We start from the raw sequence: 12,894 nt of genomic DNA on the forward strand, positions 1-12,894 counted from the left end.
TTTTATTTAATGTAAACCTTAGCATGCGAGTATGAAATCCATTATGAAACTTTTCGCACAGTGGATCTAAGCTGTTCCAAAATATGTAAAATATATTTAACCTATCTAAGGTACAAGTTTCAAGTTTCTACTTTTGGTTCACATTGTCTTGAACTCCAACAAAAAAGGAGGGGGGGGGGGGTAAGAGAGAAACTATCTCACAGCTAGTGCACTGAGATTCTCACGGTAGACGAATTAAGTAAAAATTATTGACGGAGTAACGAATGGTGCTAAGAAATTAAGTTTGCCGCTGAATATGGGTTGAATTCCCCAACGTAGCCATGTTAATATTTTAAGTCTTACACATAGGAACTGAAATAATATATATTGAATTGTAAGGCACAATATTTTTATAAGCAGCAATTCGTTTAAAAGTTGGCTGATTGTAACTAACAATTTGGCTTGGACAGCTTATAATACTCGCGTGAATGAAAACTATACAACCGAATTGAGAACCTCCTTTTTTAGGTCGGTTGAAAATTAACTTGTTTTCATGCTTACCAAATCTAATTTTCCACGTAGAACTGTTTGTTTACTTAAGCTGAGGATTTTTTTACCTAACTTATACTTACATAAAAATAAACACATTTCTTGAATCAGGATAGTTCAGTTTGCAAAGCGTCACTTGAACACATTTCAAATTTAAAAAATTGGAAGTTTTTGAAAAGTACATTATGGCACAATATATTTTTTTGCCCAAACAAACTTTAAAGTAAATGGAAAAAATAATTAAAACTATAAAAATTTTGGGTTCACCTTCTCTTCAAACCTTTCGCTTTTCGCAGCACATCCATGCGTCTCTGAATTGATAGCGCTGTTCTTAGCTTTCTTCATGTCGTTGACACAGTACTCCGCACCATGCTGATTATTTACTGTCACGGAGGAGGTGGGGTCAGATTCCGTTAGCCGAGGATGGGCCCGAAGTAATGACAACACGGCACCCGGCTGCACGCTCCCGCGCGCAAGACAGGCGCAAGTGAACCTACTCGCGGCCAGAAAAAATATCTGAAAATGCAAAATACGAAATATTTCTTGTTCTAATAAAGTTAGCAGTATGCCACCGCTTACTTTTTTTATCTTTACTTTAGAAGGAAAAATAGTACTGGCTCTAAATGTTTGTATATCTTACAGCCTGTTTTTTAGACCACTTTTTCGGTTTTCCTTAATTTTAAAAACGTAAAATAAAATACTTATCAATATTTTTTTTACAATATTAATCTGACAGATGATTTCTGTTGTAAAACTGCAGCAAACAAGTCAAGTACGAAATTTTTATCTGAAAAATTGTAGATACAGAAAACACTTTTTAACCTACAATTCCCTATCAAGTCGCTGGACCAGGGATGGCCTTAACAGTGAACCAATGGCAGAAACAGCACTTACGTAAAATTATTTGAATTTTTGCATGACACGTAATGAATCCGCGAATTTTTCAGGTCTCTATACTTATTACTTGTGTTGACACGTCTTAATAGACATGGCTTCATTCTACGAAATCAAAGGTTTGAACATACTGTCTCTGTGTCAGACGTGTTTCTTGGCTAAATGTTAATGATGGTTTAAGTTTTTTTTTTTTTAAAAATAACTAATTTGTATATTTAAAATGATACACGTGAAAAATTTTATCCACTGTCATTACTCTGTAGTGGACTGTTGAGCGAAATGACTTGTGATTGGGTTGGCACGAGCGCTTGCGTGTTCGCTTTTGTCATCGTTAGGTTGTCAGTATTTCATGGCCGGGGGGGGGGGGGGGACAACCTTGGGGAGAGAGGAGACCAGCAATTATTTATTTCAGTGCCTAGTTCAGGCTCTCTAGATGGGCGTGAGTATCTATCATGGTTTATAACTGGCTCAAGGAGGTTCGTATCCGCTTTCTAAAGGAAAACGGAACGTTTCGGGAGGCGTCGTAAAGTTGAACGTGTTCGTGAATTAACTGCAGCTCTGTGGCTAATGTCCCCGCGGGGATGTGAGCGGGAGAAAGCTGTTGACTGCAGTGCCACCAGACATCCGCTTGGCACTTGCTTGTGGAGGGGAAGCCTTCATTTCACAGGCGAGAGAGCCACACCCGAAGTTCCCCGAAATTCATGCTAGCTTTTTTTTTCGTACCACAACAGGTGTATTTATTTGGGATGTAGCTTACTCATACGTCATACGCCGTACTCTCATTGTATAAACCGGTGTGGCATTAAATTTTGCGGTCGATTAGGATAGGTTAGCTACATTATAAATACTTTAAAAAACAGTTTACATGATTTCACAGTATCTTTAATGTAGCTATCCTAACCAAATTAACCGTCCACAATGTTTTAAAGTATTTATAATGTAGCAAACCTAACCTAATTGACCATTAGTTATCATGAGTTGTCCAAAATAAACATTCACGGACACACGGCAAACTAAAAATATGGCGGCGTACAAATAAATACCGTTGCCTTGTTTATGGTCTTTTATTAACACCGCCATATATATTTACAATGAACCAAAAAAATGGAAACCTACCAAGAACCTCCAGTGCATGCCACCAGGTGACCCTGAAGGACGACCGACCCATCTACATTCCACCCCGTGCCCCATCTCACCTCAAGCAGAAACTGATCATGGATCAAGTGGCAGAGATGAGGGCAGCTGACATCATAGAACCCAGCCGGTCAGCATACAATTCCCAAATTGTAATAGTAGAGAAGAAAGACAAGATGCCCCACTTCTGCATAAATTTTCAACCTCTGAATCATGCAACCATCAGTGCTGCACCACCCGCCGTAAACATTCATGAGACACTGAAGGACATCGGAACGGGGCGCGTCTTCTCAACCTTGGACCTCAAGTCCGGCTATTGGCAAATCCCCATGCACCCAGACTCCAAACCTCTTACAGCATTCAGCACGCCAACCGGAGAGCACTTAAACTACCAGTTTAAGGTTATGCCCTTTGGACTAAGAATGCACCTAGTACCTTTCAGAAAATGATGACTCAAGACATGCTGCCTGACCTCATCGGCCGGTGCTGCTGCGCATATCTATATGATATCATAGTGTTCTACAACTCCTGGGAAGAACATCTCCAACAATTGGCGCAGGTGCTGGAGCGGTGCCAACTACATCACCTGACCTGCCATCTGAATAAATGTCATTTCGGGAAGGAGCAACTAGAATACCTAGGGCATTTGGTGTCAGCCGAGGGGAACGAAGCTAACCCAGAGAAAATCCAAGCCATCATGGAGGCAGAAACTCCCCGAACCGTGAAGCAAGTTCGAAAACTTCTGGGTCTATTCAATTGGATGAGGGAGTTCATACACCACTTTTCCAGTATCTGTGGATACAACTACTCAGCCCACGAGTATGCTTCCACTGGGGTATCGAACAGGCCCAGCCCCTTTCGGATCTTCGAGAAAAATTCTCTAACCTCAACAAGCTGAGTAGACCCAACCCCACGCAGCCCTTCACCCTGCAAACTGACGCCAGCCAACGAGGGTTGGAAGCCGTGTTGTACCAGGTGTCTCCATCCGGAGATAGGCGAATCATCTAATATGCTAGTGCCAAGCTCTCCCCCACCGAGCAGAAATACCACAGCAACGAGTTAGAGTGTCTGGCCATCATGTGGGCAATCAAACGATTCAGGCCCTACCTTGAAGACAGGCACTTTACATTATGTACAGATAACAGGTCACTCACCTGGCTAGGCTCCATGAAGGACAATAAAGCCAAACTCGCACGCTGGGCACTGCTGCTCCAGGAATACAACTTCACAATCGAACATTGCCCTGGGAAAGAAAATGAACTAGTGGACTCGTTATCCAGAAACCCCACCGGCCCACTACTGGAAAACAATTTTCAGGATTGTGACAAAATGCTGTTGGACACTAACGAACTACAAGACCCAGGAAGTTCAGAGATAAGCCTCCAACAGATGGAGGTACCAGAGAAAAGTCTCTGTCAAGAAGTACAAATGAACCAACAGTCTGATCCTGGGATATACACCCTGGTACAGCACCTGCAGGACCTGCAACGCTGATTGCTTTCGGAATAGACCCCTTATGACCAACTTTTCCACCAGACTCATCGCCTCTTCTCGGGCAGTTTAGTCCGGTGGCCAGAGAATGGAGACAATCCGCAGCTATTAGTTCCCCAGGATTTACAGCAAAAGGTGCTGAGGGAATACCATGATGCGGACCTCGTGGGCCACCCCAGCATAGCCGAAAACTGACAGGCCATACAATTGGGCTACACCTGGGAAGGAATCAAATGAGACGTTGAGGAATACGTGGTAAGGTGCCGTCAATGCAACACCACTAAAGCACATCGTCCAACCGGACACAGGCAGCTACAACCCCGGGAAACCCGAACAATTGTGGGAGACCATGGCAGTCGATCTTATGGGGCCATACCCAAAGAGCGCCCGGGGAAACCGATTCCTGTTAGTGGTGACTGACCTATGCTCTCTATGAGTATAAGCTTTTCCCATGAAGACCGATAAGGCACCGAAGGTGATACAGATCCTGGAGACCGAGGTCTTTCCTCGCTGAGGATTCCCCAAGCAAATCCTCAGTGACAATGGGAAACAGTTTACCAGGGAACAGTGGAACAATGCCTGTCAACGATGGCAGGTCAAAATATGGACTACTGCATTATACCATCCTCAGGGAAACACAACCGAAAGGCGAAACCGAGAAATAAAGAATGGCATACGCCTACGACTCCGCGAGGACCATCGCCAATGGGATCAACACATTCCTGCCATCCTCTTCACACTCTGGACCAGATGCAACAATGTAATAGGCTGCAGCCCCAGCCGATTACTGATGGGAAACGACCTCCGGCGACCAGGGGATTGGGACTTACCAGCGGCCCAAAACGACGCAGATAAGGGTGTCTCACAGAAATGTCCTTGCTCCCAAGCCGAAGCGAGACAACAAGCTGCTAGAGAACACCAATCACAGTAACACATTCGGACACAAGCCACAACCTCCAGAGAGATGCCTGCCTCAAATCTCAAAGTAGGGGACCTCGCTTATTGGAAGACACCAATATTTTTACTATAAATTACTTAGCAAGGAATAAAAACACTGTCTTAAATATTGTAAATAAAAGTATAAAGTTTCTAATCAATTCAATAATAATTCAATTAAGCCATAATATGCTAAAATATCATAATATAAAAATTCTAAAACTAAATCGTACTTACATCTAAGATCCAGCATAACTGTTTATTTGCAGAGAATTTCCAATATGGTTGCAGAATGAAACTGTAGCAACATATCATCAAATATATACATAATTTATTTATATTTATATTGTTATGATTTACCGCAGATTCGTAAAGGATAGTCCAATTAAAGATTTTATTACACTGCACAGTTTTATTGATGGCCACTACTTATGTCACTTACAATTAATCTTCTAAAATGGCAAATAATCAATTGCACTTAAAAAATAATGTTGCTTCCTCAGTCACACGTTTTCACACACCACACATCTCACTGGGCCGCACCTCTGGCGCAACTCTCGCCGCAGCATCCCTCGTGGATCTCCGCCGCGGGACTCCGTCACCGCACTCTGCCGCCACCGACGCACTTGCCTTAGCCGAGGATCCACCCGACGCCTCGCTCGGAACTTCGCTCGGGACTCCGCCGCGCCCGCGACACTATCTCCCGGAATTGAACTCTCCGCCCTGGAACCTTCGTCCAGGGACTTCACTGCTCTATCGCCCGGAAACTCCGCCGCGAGAAAACTCCCGACTCCACTCACTCACTCCCTGACTCCAAGGCTTCGCCACTCTTCCGCACCCGCGGCACTATCGCCCCGGAAACTCCGTCGCGGGAAAGCTCCCGCCTGAACTCTCTCTCAACTCTCAGGCCGGCGTCCTCGTCTTATATATCACAGACGCCATTTCTAGAACCCACAAGCGCGGCTGGGGCCAGTCGCGTCATTCCGCGCCGACACGACGGCAGAAATCTCTCGAAACACGTGTCGGTGGCTCGCGTAACTCCGTAATTGTCAGGTTTCGGATGTCAAACTAACAGCGCCACGCGGGGAGCTGAGGGCTGGAGGGAGGGGAAGCGGCGACCCAGGTGCGCACGGCACATATTATGTTACGGCGGCATGTGATGTCAGCCCAGCTAGCTCTGCACCTGCGCGTGACGCGGCCTTGCTCACGTTCGTAACAATATTAAAACTTTAAAAAATATAAAAATAATGTATTTAGCACATGAAAATGAATTACATTGTGCAAGTTCAGCTGCCGTCGCTAGGTGTCGGACGTGAGTGATTAAGTTTAGTGCAGAAAATATATGAAATTTTGTCAATGATTAAATTTTAAACTCAACATTATAACCATACTTACTTCAGATTAATTATTTTATAAATCCATTTATATATGATGGTGGCAACAAAAAATTGTTTTACTATACATCAGAAAGTTACATTTTTTTTTTAATTTCCACTCTCCTTCATTTTCTTTGCGATAATGCAGTGTAAAATCTAACTGTCCAAATTGACAGTTTACGCTGTCTGTTGAGGGTATTGGAAACTTCATAATGTAGTTATATTGCCTTTTTTGCTTCTGAGGGAAACCTTGAGTTTTTAGCCTTAAGGATTTCACCTAGCATGTGTGTTAGTGAGACATAATGATAAGTGTGATGCTCGCTGGTGCTTCTAGTGCGGTATGTGCGCAAGGCTGTGGACTAGCGTGCAGTCTTCTTGTCAGGCGTAGGACATTTGAGAGGCAACACAACGTTACATGGTAGAGAAATGAAGATAAAGGTGTATTGCAAGTCCCGTGAGCGCTTTCAAGAGTATGTGCCGGTTGTTCCGTGGCTAAAAATTATTATGAAAACAAGCAATTTAGCCCTTTTTACTTCTTAAAAAAAAAGGGGTTGTCTGTAAAGTCGTTTACGGACGATAATTTTTCGTGATAACGTCATAAGAAAACATTGATGAAAAATTGCATACTTTTTAATTTTAAAATATTATTTACAGTTTTTGCAAATATAATTTAAATAATTTGTTCAAATATAATCACGAACAATTAGTTACATAAATAAACTGGAATCAAAACAATGTCAATAAATTGTTAATTTGAAATGACGAAATTGGACAAATAAATAAAAAAAAAATTAAATTGCGGCTTTTAAAAAGCCCGTCCTTAACCTGTTTGATATTATAGAAGATTTTCTCGCACGGTGTTTGGCCGGTTCTTGAGGCTCGGCTCAGGCGGAACGTGACAATGAGTCATGCTTTTTCCGTGCGTGCAGCCGGCGTTCATCGATGTATAAGATCTCATCACGTCAAAAATACAGTTTAAAAACGAAATATGGAAACGTAACCCTCAGCACATGCACATGCTCGTATACTCAGATGTGTTACCTGCGCGCAGGCAGGCGGTGGGGAACCGCACTTGGACCGTGCTTGTTGGCAGACCTGCTGAACTCGGCGGTGCGCGACGCCGGCCTGTCCCTGGAGTCGGACGGCCTGGGCGCGCCCTTCTTCATCACCGACCTGACGCCCATGTCGCTGGGCCTGGGCGCGGGCGACGACAGCGCCGTGTTCGCAGAGGAGATGAACTTCCAGTACTTCCAGCTCGCTTCGCCCGTCTAGGCCCGCGCACGCCTCCACACCAGTCACGCCGCGCCGCGACCTATATTTTTATACCGTTTGTAACGTCCTGCGAATAACGATCATCCATCCAGCTTTTGTCTCCATTACGGGGGAACAAAAAATTCAAATAAGCTTTTTTACGGAAATGAAAAAAATAATCATTGAAAAAATATTTAATACATAATTGATAATTTATTTATAGTCAGACACATTACCAAGCGTTTTTGTACAACTGTGATCTTGTATCCGTATATGCCAAAAATATATATATATTTTTTAATCAAAGAAAATTATAAGGTGTTTGCATGACATTACTCAAGTGTCAAACAACAAGTCTAATAGGAAAAATACTTAGAAGAGAAAAAAAAAAGCTATTATACAGTTTCAGTTATTGTAAACACTTGATAATTGATTAAAATATTAATTGTTGTAAGTTTTGCTTCCATCTGTATGTAAAATGTAAACAGTTGATGAACAACTGAAATTTTTGTATGTATTAACATTGTAATGAATTTTTGTAACATGCATAAAGATAATGTAAAATTTAAATTCTGCACAAATAATAAAATTAGTTTGTACTGAAAAGAATTTTAAACAGTAAATTGTAATATGAACAATTTCAATTAGTGATGGCTTAATACTGAAGAACCCTGTTAGAGGATTAGAAAATTAATATTTTACCAATCTGATAACCAATATTTGTTATGGTTTTTTAAAAAAATTGTCTTTAAGTGCATCAAATAAACTAATGTCAGGAAATTTCTAGTAACTAATGTGTTAAACTTAAAGACCTATTGAGAACTATATTTTTAACATTTTGATGTTCCCACTAAAAGCTCTCTAACTTGAAAATTTTTGTTGGATTGCACATGTCTGGTAAATTGCAACTGAGGAAAAGAGTTCAACAGCAGTATCTGTAATCATTTCTTCATACATTACTTTTTACAGAAAAACTGGACATGAATGGTACATTAGATCACTATGTTTATTTAGATCACTATGATGCTTAGTACAGTATTATGAATAAAATTCATAAGCACAATACAATAAATAAAACCTTCTACATATGCCATTGGCTGACTTAATAATAAAATGCCTTCCTAGACATTTTCAAGGCAATGTGCTTTTGAAACAGATTTTTAAAGAATAAGTAAAATACTTCTTGAGTGGTCATTCTTTCTAATCTGTCACTGAAAATTTGAGTTATAATCAATCGAAATTGTGTACTTGTAAATTTACCATTTAGTGCATCTAAGCGCCCTATTTTCTCCCTTTTGGTGTAGTTAATGATTATGCAAACATATTGTTTGGAAAAAAATTTTTGCAAACTCTTACTGCTGCAGCCCAATAGCATTACAAATTTTAATCCAGTATATATTTAAGTAAATGTTCCTTCATTCAGAATCTTAAATCTGAGAAAGTTATTCACCGTTTGCTTTAAAATTTTGACACAACGTTGCATCCAAACGTTTTTAAATACTTGTTTTTATAAACCTATGAGTAGTATAGGAAAGTATTTCCTGAAACAGGCGCCAGGCGGTGGTGGTGGTGTCGGTGTCCGCCATCTTGGATTTGTGACGTCACGGCGGCAAAAATTCCTCAAAAATCCTCAAAAATGACTCAAAATGACTCAAAAATTCCCGTTTTAAGAAAAAATTTCCCGTTTTCGAGGGAAAAATTCCCGTTTCGAGGGAAAATTTCCCGTTTTAGTCCTTAAAAATCCCAACGGCTAGAAATGTCCTAATAGAGGCTTAAGCATCCTTAACTCAAGCCTCAGTTAAGCCTCTATCAGGATGTGACCTTGACCTTTGACCTTGACCCCGACGGCCATCTTGAATCCACCATCTTGGATGACGTCATTTCGTTTTCTCGAAGATTCCGGCATTGTGTTATCCGCCATTTTGAATTATGACGTCACCGTTACAATTTCCGTTACGGCCGCCATCTTTAAATTTATTATCCGATTTTAATGAAAAAAATTTAAAAATTATAAAAAAATTAAATAATAAAATTTTTAATAAAATATTTAAAAAACAAACATTTACGACACGGAGCTCGGAGTCCTCGGATCAAACCCGACAAGTGCAAAAAAAATAAAAATGGCGACCGATCCTTCCCCCGCGGTGGCTGCAGGCATACTGACTCCCTCCACTTTTTTTTCAAAAGCATATATATATCGTCAGGTAGTATGACGTCATGTCCGCCATCTTGTCCTCGTCTGCTGGAAGCCAAAATCAGTGTATCGTCGGCGAGAGTGCGCTGACGCCATGTTAGTTTAATTCTTATCCGCTAGAGTGCAGTAATCATTTATTATTGCTGTGACACCCGACATCTTGTCATTTGGACGCCATCTTGAAAATCCATAATTATTTAGCTAGAAATTCGGGAAAAATTCCAAAATTCATTAAATAAATTTGTAATCTATATACTAATCGATTAGGTCGACTAAGGTCCTTGGTACGATCTAGGACGATGCAAAAAAAATTAAATATAACATCAATTTAACATAATAGTAACAGGTTCGAGGAATTAAACACCACAAGTTCTTTTACAAACATAATATTTATTACATAATTTCTATTCTACTACAGGATCATTTGCGAAAGCCAGCAATCTTATAATCATTTAGTTCCGCAGCGGTGTGAAATGACTAATTCTTAGCTCCAATCGGTTTATACTAGACAGAGTCCAGCCAGAACCTTTACAGACATAGTCCACCTCTTCTTGACAGAGTTTCTGGATACCGTTTTTAACAGTTTGCTTCACATCGTTAGAACTGTAAATTACTGCAGCCTATGTCTTGAATGCACACTTCTTCACTTTGTCATCGAACGGATATGGCTTTCCATATAAACAGTCCAACCACAAGTTATATTTCAAAGGTCCGTTTGTTGCTACATCATCAGTAAGCTGATTGATTATGTCCTCTCTGATATCATCAAGAAAATTACAAATGTCTTAAGACTTACCTAACGTATTTAAATAATAGTAGTCCTTCAATGTTCCACGAAATGCAGACTGCGCCAAGTAGAAGCCATTATCGTTCACTTGTAATGCGCCGAACACAGTCTTAGGTTTATTTTCCTGTTTCAGACGTCATACCAATCGGTTTCTGCACATCGGTTTTCTTGCTTGTACGCTCACGAGCCTTCAACCTAAACCGAGGAGTCGAAATTTCTGCAGGTAGTTCAGCAGTAGGCACACGGACTTCACCTTTACAGTTTTTCGCATGTCGTCGCAAATTATCAATTCTAGTAAACCATTCATGACACACATCACATCGAAACTTCATGCGAGATGGATTCTTCGTGCATTTGCTCCGCTCATGTCTTCGTGCATCATGAGCAAATGCGAACGACGTATCACAGTAGCTGCAAGGATACCGTGGTGATGAAGACGAACCTTTCAGACCCGATCCAGATACTGACGTTGCCGCAGTTGCACCATCTGCATCTCCAGGCATACTCTTATGAACATCAATGCATCGTTGTTGCGCCGAAACCTTTACTTTCTGCCGAACAGCAGGACCTTTGCATGCCTTCATGTGCGTTTTCATATTATCTTTTCTGGCAAACTGCTTATGACATTTCTCACAAACAAACATTTTACGATATAGGTTCTTGACACATTCTCTATTCTCATGTCGTCGAGCATTGCTGTTGTTTGAGAAAATCTTGTCGCAGTAACAGCACCGATGTTCGTTAGTTGTTGTCGATTCGGCATCCATTGAAGACTCCATTGATGGCGAACCAGCGTTTGCCGAGTTTCCCTGTGCAGCCAGCACTAGCGGCATTAAAGTCTCTTCTGCTGGCGGTACCACGTCTGTTGAAGTCTCCTCCAGTGATGACATCGACGTTGCCAACGGGATCTGCTCCACCATCGTCGACGCTGACGTCAAGGTTCCCGCAGTCGATGGTACAACTTCCATCGAGTTCGTCGTTAAAGTCGGTAAGGTGCCATCGAGTTCGCAAGAATAGGAAATTACGTGATTAATGCACCAGAAGAAACAAACTAGGTGATCCTTACACTGACGACGTCAGTAACAAACTAAGCGACCTGCTGTCTAGGACTCACTTATATACATGCACCGTATGGAATAATACGCTAGTCAAATCAAGAACCATTTACAATAATACTAGAGTCAAAACAACATTAAAAATAGAAGGACCATCAACAAAAAAGCAGCACATTTGGAAGCACCGACAACAAAAAGGCAGCACATTTGGAAGCACCGACAACGAAAAGGCAGCACATTTGGAAGCACCGACAACGAAAAGGCAGCACATTTGGAAGCACCGACATGGTAAAGGCAGCACATTTGGAAGCACCGACAACGTAAAGGCAGCACATTTGGAAGCACCGACAACGAAAAGGCAGCACATTTGGAAGCACCGACAACGTAAAGGCAGCACATTTGGAAGCACCGACAACGTAAAGGCAGCACATTTGGAAGCACCGACAACGTAACTGCAGCACATTTGGAATCACCGACAACGTAAAGGCAGCACATTTCGAAGCACCGACAACGAAAAGGCAGCACATTTGGAAGCACCGACAACGTAAAGGCAGCACATTTGGAAGCACCGACAACGTAAAGGCAGCACATTTGGAAGCACCGACAACGTAAAGGCAGCACATTTGGAAGCACCGACAACGAAAAGGCAGCACATTTGGAAGCACCGACAAAGAAAAGGCAGCACATTTGGAAGCACCGACAACGTAAAGGCAGCACATTTGGAAGCACCAACAACGTAACTGCAGCACATTTGGAAGCACCGACAACGTAAAGGCAGCACATTTCGAAGCACCGACAACGAAAAGGCAGCACATTTGGAAGCATCTCCTACGAAAAGGCAGCACATTTTGGATGCACCATCGAATAAGGAAGCACCGACAACGAAAAGGCAGCACATTTGGAAGCACCGACTACGAAAAGGCAGCACATTTGGAAGCACCGACAACGTAAAGGCAGCACATTTGGAAGCACCGACAACGTAAAGGCAGCACATTTGGAAGCACCGACAACGTAAAGGCAGCACATTTGGAAGCACCGACAACGAAAAGGCAGCACATTTGGAAGCACCGACAAAGAAAAGGCAGCACATTTGGAAGCACCGACAACGTAAAGGCAGCACATTTGGAAGCACCAACAACGTAAAGGCAGCACATTTGGAAGCACCGACAACGAAAAGGCAGCACATTTGGAAGCACCGACAACGAAAAGGCAGCACATTTGGAAGCACCGACAACGAAAAGGCAGCAC

The 12,894-nt window shown here is 41.9% G+C and overlaps 1 protein-coding gene across 1 annotated transcript in view; it reads left to right on the forward strand.

The window, feature by feature from the left end:
* Positions 1-8,216, forward strand: part of LOC134539219 (uncharacterized) — a 134,434-nt gene extending 126,218 nt beyond the window's left edge. The window contains exon 5 of the mRNA XM_063381006.1: positions 7,453-8,216. Within this exon, the coding sequence (XP_063237076.1) occupies positions 7,453-7,631 (179 nt within the window). The 3' untranslated portion in view covers positions 7,632-8,216. The remainder of the gene's footprint in view (positions 1-7,452) is intronic.
* Positions 8,217-12,894: the final 4,678 nt, after the last annotated feature.

Source organism: Bacillus rossius, chromosome 15 (genome assembly GCF_032445375.1).
Source record: "Bacillus rossius redtenbacheri isolate Brsri chromosome 15, Brsri_v3, whole genome shotgun sequence".
In the NCBI taxonomy this organism is placed as follows: Eukaryota; Metazoa; Arthropoda; class Insecta; order Phasmatodea; family Bacillidae; genus Bacillus; species Bacillus rossius.